General features: G+C 27.4%; 1 protein-coding gene across 6 annotated transcripts in view; it reads right to left on the bottom strand.

Annotated features, from left to right (window-relative positions):
* The window catches only part of LOC126904646 (espin), a 45,313-nt gene that overhangs the window by 16,518 nt on the left and 9,668 nt on the right, over window positions 1–19,127 (bottom strand). For 3 of the 6 annotated variants that reach the window (XM_050683851.1, XM_050683860.1, XM_050683886.1), the window contains one exon: window positions 10,670–10,825. In XM_050683851.1, coding sequence (XP_050539808.1) covers window positions 10,670–10,825 — 156 coding nt within the window. Of the gene's footprint in view, window positions 1–3,303; window positions 3,673–10,669; window positions 10,826–13,273; window positions 13,847–19,127 lie in introns of those variants that run through there. The other 3 variants (XM_050683868.1, XM_050683842.1, XM_050683876.1) reach the window with 2 other exon arrangements.

Below are 19,127 nucleotides of genomic sequence, written 5' to 3' on the forward strand. Positions count from 1 at the left end.
ACCATGATGCGCATAAAAATGTATTCGACCGATGAACATCAAAACATGAATTTTTTTTTCAAAAATATATACAGATAATCGACAGAGGAAGCGGAAAAAATACTAGCGAATCGTCTTCAGAATTACATAACATTTTGAATTTCACTACTGAATGGTTGAGTTTCAGTTTGTCCTTATTAGTTTTCTATTAGCCATCGCTTTAACAAAGAACGTGAAATGCCATCGTTCGATGTTATTTTAAACCATGTTGTATCAAATCAGCCAGAGAGATCAGTCATGCATGACCTTTCAATAACAGAATAATTCACAAGTAACTTGAAAATAGTAGAAGTTGATTAATTATGTTTATTATAAAAGATTCTTTAAAATTATGTCAGAGAACAAAACGATAAGTAATATATTAATAACTTGTTATAAAATTGAATACTGAGCTGTCAATTAATGGATATGATGCTAAAAAAAGTTAATAGTACATTTATGATTTTATTAAGTTCTAAATGACATTGTAATATTTTAAAATATTTCTTATTTTATTATATCATAACATTTTTATATAGTTTATACCCTTAATTTTATGATATCTTATTTTTTATCTATGTGTTGCATACTAAATATGTTCAACATAATTTTAGGGTAAAAATACAGTTTGTTATATTTTAGCAAATTATAAGTAAATTTATAATGTTAAAAATATTTGGTTTTGAATTTTTATTCAGTTTGAGTTGATAAAATTATTTGGAATATTTGTCTAGTAGTTTCTAGTTTTGTTTGACTTCAAAATCAAGGCTCATTATATATCATCAAATTTTTTCATTTAATTATAAAAATATATGAGAGTTTTACTTTTAAATACCGTAGGAAATTTTTTAACAGGATATAAGTGTATCACTTAAAAACGTTGCACATTTATAAATCATAATATGTATAGAACATAAATGTGAATAAAAACGTCTCATCATTTGATGACATCTAATTTAAATAAAATCCATTGAATAATAAAATACAGTAGAATGTACATTACTTTGTTAAATTTAAAATTGAATTATTTTTATTGTATATTTAGGAGGTTGACATAAAAAAAAATAAAAGGGTATTTTAAATAATTAATACAGAAGTCACAAATTATGAAAAATATATAACTGCTGTTTTCTTCAATAGTGTTTTTGAGAATTGTTGTTTCTTTTCATCTTTTGTTAAGTTAAAAAAAAATAAAATAAAAGACAGGCGTATGAGTTTGTAGATACTATTAAACTGAAAACAATGATCTTACAAGTACACGTATGAAAAACTTCAAATAAACTCGGGCTCTTATTGGTAAAATAAAATTTTTTTTTTTTTACCAACTCTAATTATTCACAATGGTTTATTATTTGAGATTATAAACATATTTCAAACTTATATTTTTATTAATTATTAAACTAAAAATTGTTTTAAAAGTTAAAACATGATTTATAACAATGCTGATAGATTTTTTTTTAAATTCAAATTTTAAACAAATATAAAATTATTTTAAATTCGTAAAGAAATATTTTTTAACAAAATAATATTATGATATATGGTTTAAAAACTAAAAGGTTCTATCATATACATAATATTTATAAGAAATATCACTTCTGAAAATAATAATTTTACAATAAATAAATATTCAAGGCAATGGTAAGACCATTTCGAAATCTGATTTAATTACTGTAAAAATGAGAATGATAAAAAAAATGTATGGCAAAACAAGGATAATTTGTTATTTTGGTAAAATTGTAAATAAAACTATTCTATATTATAAAAAAAAATTCAATTAATATCTAAAAAATATAACTGTACTAAAAGAAATAAAATAGTGTTTTACTTTTAGAATATTTATACTTCGGACTTATTTCAGCTTTTATTAAATCAATTTTCTAGAAATTATTCATATTATATTTACATTTAGGTATTTTCAATTCCCAAAATAGTGTATTTTGGTTTACCGATTCAAATTTAAAAAAATGTATCATATTTTTTATATGTCAAAAATTGAATTTTGTGATTTATTGATGATATATTAAATTGTTTATAGTTATAAGTATAAATGTTTAAAAAAAATTTAATTATCGGATGATAAACGTATATATATATAGAATGATATGTGGTATATGTATTATACATATACATGTTATTAATATTCTCAAAACCACCAATCTCAATTTTATCAAATTCGAGGAAAAAGACCACATATTAGTTACTCCACTGAGAAATAGAAAAAAATACGTTAGAGAAATTATTTAAAGCTTACCAATTGTTGAGTAATATTACAATATTATGGCAAATCCTTCTTTTTTTTTAATGATTACTTCAGATGACACTTCTATTATACCAACCGTGACAGTCTCAAAACATATTTTATACTATGTAATTTTGCCTATTAATCGCTATATACATTCATCCAAGTGCTCAACAAAAAATATGAAATTATAAATATAAAATATTTACGAAAATAAAAAAAAAATTTCATAAAACTCGATAACCCAAGGAATATTAAGCATATATATGTTTAATTACTATCACAGTGTTCTTATTTGATTTATGATAAATAATAAAAATTATTTATAATTTAAATCCAATAAAATGTTATATGATATTCACACAATAAACATCTATACCTAATAACATACATATGTCCTGTAAAAAATCCGAGTGAATTGCATTGGTAAAATATCGAAATGCTTAGCTACTGCATACAATGGAGTTATATTTTGGAAGAATTAAAAGAGACAGGTCAGTTACATTATTATATAGCACAGATAACATTGTCTCAAAGACTAGGACGTGGTGGATATTTTTACGGGTATTGAAAACGATGAGTTCAATCAACTTAGGCGCATGTGAAGCGCGGGCATTGTGCATCCAGAGCATTCCGCAATCAATCCAGATCTGCTTAGGTGTATTATGTGTACAAGGTACACTCGATCCGACTTCGCGGAGTATTGTGCCCGCAAATCAAATTTGTTCCACATATATACACGTCTATAGCCTCCGCCTATGAAATAGATGCTCTATACACTAAATAAAACGCTTCAGGGTCGATGACATCCCATCGCGATCTAACTAAATCGAGTAGTGATATTATTTACATGTTTTCGTGTATATCAATAAAAAATCAATACCCCAGGAACACATCAATGGGTAATCAAATCTCAATTTAAATATATCTTATATATTATCATGGATAAGCGATTAATATAATTTGAATGTCTGGATTAGATCAATTAAAAATTAAAACACTTGAATTGTTCAAAAATAAAAAAAAATTCTACAACTCGTGCATACCTATGCTTGTGATGAGAGCGTTTTTTTCTACTGGCAGCTGCTCCAGAATGATTATGGGATCCATGATGGCTATGATGAGTCCTACGAACGACGACGTGTAAAGAGTCATCGTGGATTTGTTGTCGGTATGCCGGCTTCTTTTGTACACTACAACCGAGACCGAACATTTTTTAAAAACTTAATCCTATTTACACTAAGACAATGGCAGCTCGTACATCGTAAAATAAACAACAAACGGTTAATCGCACTAAAAATGCACTGTTATGAAACTCGACGAAATTAAAGTGCAATGTTTGCTGGAAAATAAAACCAACCGTCGCTGAGATCTTTAACGACTCTCTCCGTTGATGAGGGTACTGTCACTGCATCAAACAGCCGAACACGATACCGTCACCACGGCAGGAGAACCGTTCTTTTCCGAGTACTAATGCAACGCCACTAGCGCTACTATATGGACATAGTGAATACCGTTGGCGTCTCCTCTTGATTCTTTTTCGGTAACCGTCCGTTTATACAGCTGTATATATGTATATGTAATAAGTACATCTCGTGACAATATAAAACAGGTACATGGTCACATTATACACGAACAATGCTTGTAGTGTTGTTAAAAAAGACCTATCTAAAATTTTTAAGAATTGTGATAGTCAACGTGGGTGAAATAAGATTTAGGTTCGTCGAACTTGAATCCTAGAAAAATTATCAAGTTATAGCTAGTTAGATCGCCTCGGTGGAAACAGTTCTATTTTGGCCGATAGCAAGTCTAAAAAAATCTATGACTATCTAGTCATAGAACTTCGTTCTAAGAATACTTTAAACGACAGTGAAGAGAGAGCTGGTTACTTCGCCCGTAAATTCACTATGAATTCTGCATAAAAAAAATTGTGTCGTAAAATAAAACAAAAGGGGCGGAAATATTTTATTGTTTTTTATTTCATTTTTTTTAAGCCTCCGAAGGCAGCCACTGTATTATACAGCACTTTCTCCTGAACCGGTATGACCGGTCCGTGGCCGCCAAACAAAATATTGTGCACGAAAAACTCATCTTTATCAAATTTCACGTCATGTTCATGGCCATCACAGCAAAACGTTTCCATTTTTACGCCTCCACCACCACAACTTTTTTCACTTCCTAAAATCAATTTTACCGGAATAAAACATGTATTGAGTTCTATAGAAATCTAATTAAGTAATCTAAATCCGTTAAATAACAACATAATATAAATTTACCAAAAATGTATCAAAAGTTGTGTCTACTTTAATAAATTTTTTCTTCGCCATTTATACTGTATCATTTGTATGTATACAATATGATATATTGAAAAGAAATAACTACATGATTTTCTTTGAAATTAATAAAGTAGTAATGAAGACTATTTTTCGATTAATCAAAAATTTTAATTAGTTTCATACTAATATTTTGATCTTCTTTACTTGAACAGAACAATTGGGTTCCGTTGTTCTTCCTTCGGCTGAAGAAGACTACCCAGACTTCCATTCAAGTCTCGGCAAGTGGACTAGTTCAAGCTATGAATGGACGTTGTAGTCTACGTGTACTTGTAGTTTCTATACAATTATTATGTATAATGTTTGGTCGAAAAAACGCTCAGTTCTTGTGCTCAATTATTAATGTGAATAACCTCGTCTTTTAGGCAGTCGTGGGATATCAACTCCTTTACCATGTTGATATACTTGTTAAGATACGATTCAGTGCTGAGACAGTAAAGTGTCTATAGTATCAACAGTATTAATATTATAATAAGAAGTTTTAGATTATTTAGCAAGTAAGAATTATCTTAATAAAAAAAAAAAAATGTTAAAAAGACAATAATTGTCTAAATTATAAATAATTATTATTTGCTCTGTTTTACAATTAAGACAATAGAAATTGTGACGAAAAATAAATTAAATTTTAGTAATTATTATTTCTAAATAATAACAAACAATTTAATAACAAGAAAAATTTAAAGGTAATATATTTTTTTATTAAAATACATAATTATATTTATTGATTAAATAATACGAAAAGAAGTTCAATTATTTAAAAATGTATGTGATTTCTTTGGATAGCAGATATTGCAGTCCATATTTGAAAGTAAAAACGAGAGCCTATTGATTTCTTAATTTACATTTACACAAATATTTAATGGAATTTCAAAATGTATAACTCACAAATCAATCTTTAAGAATCTTAAATAATAATAGGAATAAAATCAATTTATGAATTTTTTATGTTAAAAAATTTGTAAATATTAAAAATAAATTTTATTTAAGTTGTTTAAATTATGAAATAATTGTTTTAATAATATTTTTTAACATTTATTTGATAAAATTATGTATAAATGTTATTATCTAATTTTTAGTATAGAAATAAAGTTTCTAAAACGTTATACAAAATCAATATTAAAAAAGAAAATAAGCAGTAAAACTGAAAAATTATTTTGATAAATAATCTTTGATGGAACTGGTTTTAATAAATAAAATGTGTAGGTAATATGTTAATCACAGATAATATATTGCATAGTGTTTATTACAATCTAATAAACTTGTAAGTAAAATCATTCTACTTCTACAAAGCAGTAAAAATTCGTAGATAGTGTTTGAAACATAATGATATTTTCTCTTCTGAAATGTGTATAAAAATGCCTTGAGCTCTTAAAAATTAATTAATTGATTTTATATATATTTTGTCGTTTCTTTGAATAAGTCAATTAATCAATATTACTTAATTGACTATTAAGATAACATAATTTCCTTTAAAAGTTTCATTCGATTATGAAGTTACGTGGTCGATTAACACAGAGGTAAAAGGAATTATTATTTACTTTAACTCAAGAAAGGAATCTCTCACGTACCTCATTGCCAAGTCGACACGACGCAATCGTATTTATATATATGTCTGTTTTTAGTGTAATTACCGTTGCTGTTATACTTATGAGCTTCTTTATGAGTTAGCCATAAAAGTCTATCTTTCCAATATGTGCTATACTGCTATTGATATTATGTCATTGTATTTGTTAGATTACTTCACATAGGTATTTATGATAACCGCTATAATCGTTTACTATATTCCCCCCAGCCGTTCATTACTATAGTATTCAAAGGAAAATTGTAACCGCAAATATGGTACACATTCCTAGTGCTCGTGCATCTCTGAATATTACCCAACGCGAGTGGTTTCACTATAAAATATTATAAACTGCAACTTATTAAACTTATTGACGCATAAAAAAATAAAATATCTATAAAGACTCGATTTATATAAGAGTCAATTTTTTACGAATTAATAAAAACGATGAAAACTTTAATAACTGAAAAATCAATTGGCTGTTAGTTAAGACGAATCAACTACACATTACTACATTACTATATTTACTACACATTGTGTAACAAATTAATTTGGTAATCGCCACAATCTACATAAGTCTTTGTCGTAACATGATAATAGAATAAACGTTATTGAAAAATTTTATTAGGATTACCGAATAATTTATTATGGAACTATTGTTTTAAAATTACAGAATTACAGTTATTAAATGCCTCCACTTGGAATCATTTTACGTAATACTAATGTGTACGACAAATTAGAGATTAGGTGTTGAACCATTTTCGACACAATACAAGTGTATAAAAAAAATCTGTAGAAATAATCTGCTCAAATTTGGCAATCGTCAATACGATTTGGTACATATTTTTTATTTTTTATTTACTTTCCAATACTTAAAAAGTGTCACTCTGACTTGGCAATATATTTGTTGACATTTTTTATCACTGATTATAGTTCTTAAAGTTTACTCAAGTCAGTTTAATATTAGCATAAATCAATACAATTCACTAAGGAAACATTTTAAGCAATATTATTATAAAGATCTGATTGTCAACGCATTTTATCATTTTAAGATTTTTTTTTGGTATGTGCAATATCATTACATTAAATATACATAAATAGGTCAGCTGCTCAAAATCGTTAAGTCAAAGCTATACTTTTAGTATCGAAAAAGTATTTTCATCGAGAAAGTAAAATACTAATTCGATAATAACTATTTTAAAACTTAGAATATTACTTTTTTAAGCTGCATAGAAAAATTAACGCTCAGCGTATAATTATTATTATTATTGTCATGTCATACATAAAAACTGTACAAGAATTACCAAAGAGTTGTTACAAATGGGTATGCATCGTTACATATGTTGTATGTTTGCACAACGAATATGTTTTTTCCATTCCATAAAAATGTAACAATGTTCTAAAACTATGTAATAAGATTATGACTGTAGAAAAATTCTCGACACAAAACATAATACTTAAGCGATATAGAAATTAAAAGTGAAACAAAAATGTGTTGATGCATATGTAGCATCAAATGGTTTATAATTGAAGAGTATTTTTTAGGTAAGAAAATAAAGGTGGAAACCGTGGGACTGTTGTTCTAACTAAGAATATTATGTGTATTCTAAACAAAGATTAACTGCGTATCAAAACACATTTTTATCATTATTTGACGCACTTTCTAATGGTCTGACTGGATTCATGGCACGTGTGTATTGCAAGAAATTTCGAATAATTATTCAATAAATAACAAACATTTAACTGCACAATTGTAAAAAATTCAATGTTACTTTTAGACAGATAAATAAATAGACAAACAAAGGTAAAGATTACATAGCATCAAATGTTACTTCCGGTAAGCGTAGTTTTTATTTCAAAAATGTTGTCATAAATAATGATACGTTTTTATATTGTATAACTTTTATATTGTTTTTAAACATTTATATCCTGGAACAGGATGTTAATCTGTCGCCAGAGAGAGGGATAAGTACTCCAATTACTGAAATGATCTCTCGTTCAGCAAAAGGAGTTGTCCATGGCAGAGTATCTAATCCAAAAGAATGTGAATCAGACACTGTCACTCGGCCACACAATTCATCACCTACTGTTATTCAGGAGCGGTTTATAAATAAAGTCAATTAATTAAAATGTTAAAAATTGACTTTAACGCGTAGTTATTGAAAAATTGCGTGTTAAATACAAATGCATTTACATTTTACAATTTAATCGAAAATACAATCAAAAGTACATTAGTTAAAATTAATACATTAGTAAATTAACACATTAGTAAAGTATACTGCAATAAACAAGTTTTTTTTATAGCAGAGGCACTAATACGATTTTTTCATAATTTTTTTATTTATATTTAATGTATTCAGCGGAAATACAACAATGCAAATTGATGTTACTATTTTACTTTTCATGTGAAACTTCAAATAATAACGTATTATGAATTTCTCATCCAACTACTATAATAAATAATAATATAACATCATATTGCATAATAAACGAATATAATTTCGACCCCTATTTTATATTAATATAATTATAATTTTTTTTATAGCCTTTGTTCCTCTGATATATACATTTTGAAAACCCAAGATTTCCCAGGTTATGTGTAACTTAATATATCAAAAGTATTTAATAAGAGGTGATGTTTTATTTATGATAAAACTAAAGCTAACGAAGATTGTTTATGTTGATTCCTTTTACGGGGCAAACAATTTATTTTTTGGGATCTTGTTCAAATTTCAATTACACACAAAAATATTCCTAAATAAATTTATTAAAAATTTGAATGAATAATAAACAAATATATTTAACAAATTTGTTGTATTCGTTGAGATAAAATTTACTTCCTTATTTTTAAAAGAATTTAAACATTTTTTTTGATACAATGAAAAAAATATATATACAATGTATATATATGTTGTTGATAAAGAACGACACTTTCACTTACATAATAACTTAGTTTAATGTAGTCCACAAAATCAAAGGTCATGAAGTAATATTAATAAAGTAATATATATAATCAAGTGTCATGATTTTAGAATAACTGTCGACATATGTAATAGAGCAAAAGGAATGAGAATGATTTATGAGTGTTGCAGAATAACACAATACAAATTGTATCATATTTATTGAACATGAATAAAAATAATTAAGTTAAAGAGATTGATCATTCACTACTTACAATTTATACACAATGTTTTTAAACATACCATGTTTTCTTTAACTGATATTTTTACTTTTAACTTGGATTGTATTTGTCAAAGTGTAATAATTTATTATTTAAACGTGTACGATTAAAAAATCGTTTCTTCCCGAATGATACACATCTATTTAAAAATTAATCAATGCCTAAATATTAATCATTTAAATTGTTCACCTTATGATTTCACTTTTACTGTAATTAATCTTAATTATTTAGGTAAATGAAAATATTTAAAATAGAAACTCAATACAATTATTCTCTAAAAAAACAACTAAATTAATTACCCGTATGTTTATACATTTTATTGAGAAGTTTTTATAAAATTAAATTAAAGTTTCTCAAATATGGTCGCAGTACATTTAAGTGATCACGCGTGGATCCATTGGACATTAAAGAAGAATGTTGTATCTATTAAATGGTTTACAGTAAGTGTTCAAGAGCTACATTTACTTCCATAAATATGGACATCAAGGTATTCTTTGGTAAAAATACTCTTCAGGTAATTGGTTTTCAGTATAATTTATTAATTCAATTATGTTCTCTGTGACCTACTCCAAGATATCACAAAAACGTTGCCTTAATAACATTATATACTTCATATATGAAACAGATCATGAGCTAAACGCAACTAGTTAATTTTTTCTAGAAAGTAACATTTTTATTTTATTTTTAAATCATTCAATTATTTTAAATGGCTTATTCAGTATATGGGTCATTTTTTACCTAAATAAATAAACACAGAATTATAACCAAAAAACAAGTTGCATAATTATTTATAGTAAAAATAGTAATTGTAAAGACAGCTGAACACTAATTAAAAAAAAAAAACCTATCGTAAGATTTATTGGCGAATGGATACAATTACATATTATCAACATGTAATTTCTCAAATTAATAGAAACCGAAATTATTAGAATTTTTACTGAAATTTAAAATTGCATAATAACTTATATGCAACATTTCTAATCCAAAGAAGGAAGTATGGTAGCTTATTATTTATCATTATCAAATAAAATTAAGTGAAATTTCAACGCCAATAAAAATGTTCATCATAATTATTAATTTTACAAAGAAATTAAATAATTATCTAATTTCTAGTTATATACAATAAATAATTTGAGTTCCTATTTAAAGTTTTTTTTTAAACTGTGTTTAAAAATAAGGCTGTCATCCTTTTTCTAATGATTTCGTGGACTTATTAATATACGTGTTCTCCGATTGCGTTACATAATAATTAATTATTTTAATTCATACATTTCAGGGTGTACTAAAACTTAGCGTTTAAAGTTAAACTATAGATTTTATTGCACTTCTTTACTCACCATATTTCACCAGTAGATTTGCATAGTAATTTTACACAATCCAGACAACCTCTGGCAGACGCATAGTGTAGCGCCAGTGCTCCGTTGTTGGATCTCTCTAGCACCGGCATGTCCGCTTCCCACAACAGCCACCTGACCACGTTCACTCGACCATATCTGCTCACAAAAAAAAAAAAAGTCTATGAATACAATGTATTATCACTGCAATGACTTATTGCGGCACAATTCAAGTACAAGTATATTGTTACTTAATGAATAGTAAGAAAACCAGAAATATCTAATTATCGATTAAACAAGAGCTTAAAGTCATGTAATAATTAGGTATTCTTAAGTGTGACTAGTGAACCGTTAAATGTTATAGGTTTTCCGTATTAATATATTGAAAGATAAAATATTTCAAATCAATAAAAACATCGAAACAGCGTTGCAGCTAAACAAAATTTACCAACTTCGTCTTGATGGAACTTTTANATCTAATTATCGATTAAACAAGAGCTTAAAGTCATGTAATAATTAGGTATTCTTAAGTGTGACTAGTGAACCGTTAAATGTTAGAGGTTTTCCGTATTAATATATTGAAAGATAAAATATTTCAAATCAATAAAAACATCGAAACAGCGTTGCAGCTAAACGAAATTTACCAACTTCGTCTTGATGGAACTTTTACTTTTAATTTTTATCGTTTTTCTTTTAGATAAAAATTGCACTTGTACTTTTAACGCAGCAGTCTTCATTTAACTACTGTCGATACGTTTAAAATATACCCATTTCGTTATAAGAGTACTTAAAAAATATCTGATATAGTTTTTATCGTTGATTTTGTGACTAATTTACAGCTACAAACACTTAATACATGTGTTATGAAACTAGCCATAAGTTATACAATTATATTAGAATACCTTCGATTTAGATCAATTAGTGTTGCAATGAAGGTGTTGTCAAAGTGTGCCATTAACGAAGTATGACATATAGTTACATTGCATGATTATTTAATCTTGTTTATCTATATATTATTCTCTTTATGAAAACTTTTATAAGAAATTACAACTGTTTTATTTAAATTAGATTGTAAATTAATTTTAATATTTTATTTAATTAAAAATATCTATACTTACAGTAAAAAATGCATTTATTTGTAAATGTACTTAATTAAATTTATTTATAAAGAACCTACTAATTCAACAAATGGATATTTTTTTCTTTTTAAATATTCAAAAAAAAATTTGGATGTATGTAAAGAACATTAAAGTAAAAATAGTATTAGTATAGTTTTAAAATACAAGTTATACAGAATTGTTAATTTAAAGGTTACAAAATTAAAACAATAATTGTAATAAAAATAATATATTTTTAAAAGTTATTAAAATTGAATAATGAATGTCTAACTACTTAGTTTGAATTTTTATTATCCACGTGGTCGCTTTTAAAGTAAAACTAATATTTTCACATCATATAGAAAATATAGGTTAAAACTCCTGAACATAATATGATAGGCAACACAACCAACTCATCACATATAATCTAGTTACAATACAGGCGTAGCGCAAGAAATAAAGTATGTTAAGCTGTCCTATAATAATCACATAGAGTTCACTGAAGTTTAAGGTTATTATGGTTATAATAATAAAATAATTGTTCAACGTGTAGTTGACAGTAATCATTTTTAAACAGAGCGCATCAAACAAAACATTTTAATCGAGATTTTATGTCAAACAACCGTAAATGTTTAACAATTCTAACTATATATTTGTGTAATTGTTTTGTCGAGCCTCGTGATTCGAGAGACCAGAATCTGAAATAAAATTAATTATATACAGTATAAATATATTGAAAAAGCAAAGGATATATTTCACTCTAAGAGATGACTTTATTGGTTATTAAAAAATGTATGATTCAAATTTTCATAGTAAATGTTAAACTTTTTGTAAACATGATAATTTAGGTGTGATTACAATTTTTTCTACGTAAAAACATATATGTATTCGAGTACTTATATAACATTTTTATTTTAATAAATACTAATTTATTTAAAAGAAAAATATTTCAATTAATTTATGTGTTTAGTTTACCTTTGCATAATCTTTTAACGCCTATTGTTAAATTGATAATTCTAATGACGCTGTACATACTTAATACAAAAGTCTTTTTAATGGTAGCCTATCAGAATGTTTTATTGTTATTTCGTTATATATGTATAGCTTCATTCCAGTTTTTAGAAGAGTTATGTATTTATAATGACTATAATTAAACATCGTACACATTATAAAGTGTTTAAATTGTCTTTAATAGGTTTATTTAATTTTAGAACTTCTTACGTAATTTGAAAATATATCGAACTAAAAGTTCTACTTTATAGTGTAACAATACTGAACAATTTTATTTTAATACCAAAACCAATTGTTATTGTTCTTTAAGAACCAACGAATACGTGAATTTTAGTGAAAAAATATTTAATTCAGACATTTGTATGAGTATCGTTTAATTATACGCAAATAACAATAATTTTTATATGTAACGTTAAATATACTCTCTGTATTAATTGAATTTATTTTTAATAAATTAACTGGACAGAAAATGTTAAATGTGGCAAGATAAATGAATCACCTTAAGTTTTCTATTTTTACGCGACAAGACTCAGATAAAACGTGTTGATGACCAGTTTTCCGTATCGTTTCAACATTTTGTTCACTGTGAGTCACTATCATCAGGCTATCCTCAAGCTCTTCTTCTTGAAGGTTTTCAGTGACAATCTGATCACCATCATCTCCTCGTATTTCCACTACTGTTGTATGTATATTTTCTTCTTTATTTTGAGCTACGTAATAAAAATCCGTATCGGAAGTCATAGTCGATGAACAACCGGTATTGGTTTTACTAGGAGTTTCCGGAGGATCTGGCTTTTGTACGGATTTCAGACCGGGTACGATTCCATAGGAGTCCATTCGAGTTCGTATGTTAACAGCTGGATATTTCGAACTGATCCTGTGTACTCGAACGGTAGCATTACTAGACGTACTGTTTTTTCTGCGTTTTCGACGTAACTTGCTCGAACGAACCGATCCGGTATTATCATTTGGGTACCGAGGCCCGGCCGTCCAAGTCACCATCGACAAGAGACTGCCTCGAACCCGATCTAATAACGACGACGAAGTGGGATTACTCATGTGCGTACGCGACCCCAACGATCGAACGAATGTGACCAATGTGTTTGTACCATCGTAACCGGTCGCAGGGTCACCGGAAGTCAAAACAATACCACCAGGACATGAGGTATACGCGTGTGCGTGTATATGCTGGCCAGTCATCTCGTTCATTATGGTACTCAACCGTCACAGTTTAATTTACATACTTTGTATATTTTTGTTGCACGTCAAAATAACAGGCGTTTAACCCTTCCAATAGATCACCAAATAGGTGCCTCTTTCATGGGTCCACTGTTCAAAGGAAATCACACAACAAGTAATAACCTAATGCATGTGATTTATGCTGACCATATAATATAAATCATATGGTAAATGAAATACTAATGAAAAGAATTGTGAACTATTTAGGTTTATTATAATTATTTTTGTACAGTTTCAATTCCATTTTGAAATGTAAAAACTATATAACTTTTAAACGTTGACCCTGATTTCTGTATTGATGATGATTATTTTTCGTAGCACATTCCACGGCCACGCATTTTTTGGCGGTGTAACACTCAAAACAATAGCGCAACAGATGTATACAACGTTAATTGATTTTAAAATGTTATGGCTTAATTAAAAATTAAGCCACCGAAGGATGTATCAAAGTTTTTGCAGAGTCCAATGTGTTTAATTACAATCTGTATACCTCAGGCTTTGACACACTCTGCGGCGTGTCTTTGATAAAACCCCATACCTATTAATAGATCACTTGAACAAAAATGATTAATTTTTCATTTTTCTGTATATTTCCACAGTAGGTGATCGGATGTAAAGAATACCGTCGATAGTAACACTCTTACATAGTGGTAATAACAATGTTATGCATTGAAAAAAATACAGTTATGAAAAACTATTTTAGATTTATTGGTAATAAAAAGTCATACTACTTTGGTAAGTGTTTCATATTCTACGTGTACTTAAACAAAAATCCGTATTACATCGAGTGCAACTTAAAATAGTTTACCCAGAAAATAGAAGTAGTGTGTCACTAAAAATATTAATAATGTTATTTAATTACATGTAGTAAGTAGACGCATAGTTATATGCATTCAAGTAAGTTCTCTACGCATGTAATATTATATAACGGTGCATAGTGAACATCATCACGTTACTTCATCCTGTTCCGGGGCGGTGGTAAATTTAATAACTATGACTCTAATCTGTCACAATAATTGTAATTACTATGCTCCAGGTTGATTTTTGTCAATTAACTGTACGCCTTTAAATTAGTGAAAAATAAAATTGAATAGGTATTTGATAAATGGAATTTTTATTGATACATAGTCAAAATACTAATCTAAAAAACCAATAATATTTCGTTCAATCTCGACTGTAGGACCATAAATGAAGTGTTTGCATAGTGCGCTTGCATGTGAACTATGTTAGTTGTCAACGGTTAGACGTTATAAAACAGTCCATAATGAGCTAATAAAAAAGAAAAGTTGAGATTTTCATTATGGCATTACAAGCAGAGAATAGAAAAACGTGATTTCGAATAATTGCACATGAAGTTTTAAATTAATTTTTAAATCGCATAAATCGGTGCACTAATCAATATTGGCACTTATACACGTTGTTGCTAGTAATAACACACTTTCCACACTCTTTAAATTCAAACTTATACGATAGTGTTGTAGTTCGTTAGTTGATCCGAAAGTGAAGGTATAAAACTACATACTTTATCTCCCGAACAGACAGGAATCCAAAGAACTTTGTTATAAGATTGCAACGCTTTAGGCTATAAAATGAAATCGGACATTGACTATCAAAAATGTATATTTAAAGCGAGTATATATTAATTATGGTTATGNTAGGAATCCAAAGAACTTTGTTATAAGATTGCAACGCTTTAGGCTATAAAATGAAATCGGACATTGACTATCAAAAATGTATAGTTAAAGCGAATATATATTAATTATGGTCATGAAAAAAAAAGTAAAATTAAACATTGAGATGCGTGAGTTTGTCATGCAGACGAAGTTCAGTCGACTGCAAATAAGCGAGTTGTGAGGTTAGTTGGATACAGTAGCCGATAGTATAATTTGAGAAAATAATTCTTTATAATTAATTAAAACTGTAAATTTAATTTTTCAATACTTCAGTATATATCTATCAAACAAATTAAATGAACGAAATCATATCAAAATTTCATATGGGAAACATCAAAAGTGGACTTGGACTCTTATGCTTCTCAAGTACAGAGTTGTACATTGAAATAATTTCCGAATTAACATTGGGTAACATTTTAGACGAGATAAATACGGGTACCATAATATTGCTATTTTTTAATTTTTGTTTCTTGAACTAATTATAATCGACAAAAAGTGAAACGCGATAGGTCACACAAGAAACATACTCCGGGCTTGGTCTAAAAATCAAGCCTGGATCACTTGTGGTTGACCTAACATATACAAAGTTAGTAAATAAATTATACCACCCGTAATTGGCTTAAATACATTTTAATTAGGAAACTCTATAATTTATTAACATAGTACGATCATGACTTTTGGTAGTAATTATTTAATTGCATTAAAATTCAAACTATCTATTCAAACCCCTATTTTTTTTTTATAACTTCGCATTTTAAGTGAAAAATGTTCAGTATTATTATACTATCATAGTACTATTAACAATGCCTAAGAAGTCTTTTTAGGAAAATTAAAAAAATTCAGCTTGACTAAAGATTTTAATTAAGGCGATTTATTTTAATGTTTTAATAACAATATGTGAGAAATTATCAAGTAGCTAAAACAATAAATTTTATATTGTTATATTTTTACTGCATATTTTCATTTTATTTTTATATTTAAACTTTAAATACTTTCTAAACTATCACATTATGCAAAAACCACTCACTTAATTTGTATAAATTTTCTGGATCTGTACACTCAGCTGTCTTGAGCCCATCCTCAGATGTACCTGTTTCTAATAGACGTCTATGTACAATAAATTACCACGTATATTTTACTGGTGAGTGCGTTGACCAGATCGGTTGCTCGTTATGTGAGACTACAGGACCGTGTCTAACTTTTTAAACGTACCCATACACTCATTAACGTCACATTAACATTATTCTGTATGTATAACACAATAGAATAATATTTAAGATTCTAAATTTTGGAGAAAAACATCTCCTCTTCAGGGAGCTGCTTGTAATAATTTTTTAACCCTACACTGGTTTCATATTTATCTCTGAACTAGGAATATTTATTTATAAAATTGGCACGTGTTTAATAATTATAATTTTAAGTGTAAATAAGTCAACTTTCATCTATAGTTTTTAGTTCAAATATTTTAATATCCTAGACATGAAAATTATACAACAAGGTTCTTGCAGTTTATTATACCAAATTATTTAGGAAATAGTTTAAGATGTTTCATAAAAATGCGTTTAACATTCTAATGTATTTCTCTGTAATTTAATATTTTCAGTCTTTTTATTTTCAGTTTATGTTTATTACTTTATCTGGCCATTCAGATGTAACGTCTGTGCAATCCGGTTTTGTTTTTATTACACTTGATTTTCTCGAATGATTCGATTTCTATGACCCACATTTTTTATGCCAGAGTGCACATGTAAAAAAAACCTGCGAACGACTTAAGGGGCAAAAATTAATATGCAAAAATACACTACAAACACGGTGATAATAGCAGGCTAATAATTCAAATATTTCATCTGAGGAAGAATGCATAGTCATTCATAGACATTTCCGGTTGATTTTCTTTAGTCTACTCAATAAAGTTATGTGACTTCATTATGATCTTTAATCAATTATAACATTTGCAATTGTTTTTACTGTGAAAGAAATTATGTAAATAAACAATTTTCAATTTCGCAAGTCAGTGATGCGTTCATGACAATAGTTAATAAAGGAAACATCGAAAAAAAAAACTATCTTTGACATTACGTATTAAGAATGAGCGTGAAATTACAGACTAGCGCAAAATCTGTTGAGTAAAGATAAAATCGTCAACGGATTTATACTACTGATAGTTGCGTGAAAATTTTAATCACAATAATTATAACATATCTGTTGGTAAGATTCACGCGTTAATCAAACAATCAAAAACCAGTTTTTGTATGTGTGAGGTAAAATCATGAAATGTTTGTTTACACTTTGTCATTCGTGTTACACCCATTGCACTTTCCAACGAAGATCACGAAAATGAAAACACGATTAGCGCATAAAAATAAAACAAAAAAATAATGGACATTGACGGACTGAATTTGTTTATTCTTTTAAGTGGTCGCCGTAGATCTGATAGGCAATTCGTAATAGATGATTTCACCAATTAGGCTGTTTGTTACAAACAATTTATTGCCCGAACGTTTATACAAGATATATTGTGTTCTCTTAGATTCGATCTAATTATACGTTCGATTGTCAAGTGCATCTGACCACTTTCTCTATGAGAGCAGCTTATTTGCTTTTGTAATAAAGGAGATCAAAAAACAAAATTTGAGATAATTAAAAAAATAAAACTGTTCAATGATGTTTGATTTTAAATGCATTTGATTTAAATAAAATAATATTGAATCCTAACCTATTGGAATATTGAGCAATATGAAGATGAGTAATAATTGCGCTGTGAATTGCGTGATAAACTTTTGTCCGTTATTGAATCTACGGCATTTTATTTTGTTTGTATGTTTGATAATAATATATAAGATATACCTAATAACATATAAGATATACCTAATAACATATTTACACATAAAATCTAATAACTGTAATTTTCAGGATTCAATTCTTAATTTTATCATGATAAAAAGTAGAGATATGTTAGGAGTACACGTAAAAAGTGAAATGAAGTACATATAGTCTTCTAATAACTGCATCAATCATAGCAATATATCACGTTATGACTTACTGTTTAACTTGGATAGGAGTTAAGGGGGTTATCCTTTTACAATGACTTCATTTTTCAAATTTGTTATTATTCAAGAAGTGAAGCCATACTATTATCTTTTAAGTTTTTAATAACGATGTATTTTTACATGATTGACACAGGAATATAAAATTACAATAATTATCTCTTGAGAATTTTTTTAAAATACGAAAATATTCTTTAAAACTTATTTTGATTACATTTTACATTATTGTAAAATGTATCTGAATTAGCAAATAAGTTAAGAATTGGTCATCTCTAAATTTATTTATTTAGTTTCAGATAATTCAAACAAACGAAGTTAGAGATATAGTATAATACGAATAATATCAACTAATTATACAATTACCAATTANTTAGTTTCAGATAATTCAAACAAA

The sequence above is a fragment of the Daktulosphaira vitifoliae genome, unplaced genomic scaffold (assembly GCF_025091365.1).
Source record: "Daktulosphaira vitifoliae isolate Bord-2020 unplaced genomic scaffold, ASM2509136v1 Scaffold_1, whole genome shotgun sequence".
Classification (NCBI taxonomy): Eukaryota; Metazoa; Arthropoda; class Insecta; order Hemiptera; family Phylloxeridae; genus Daktulosphaira; species Daktulosphaira vitifoliae.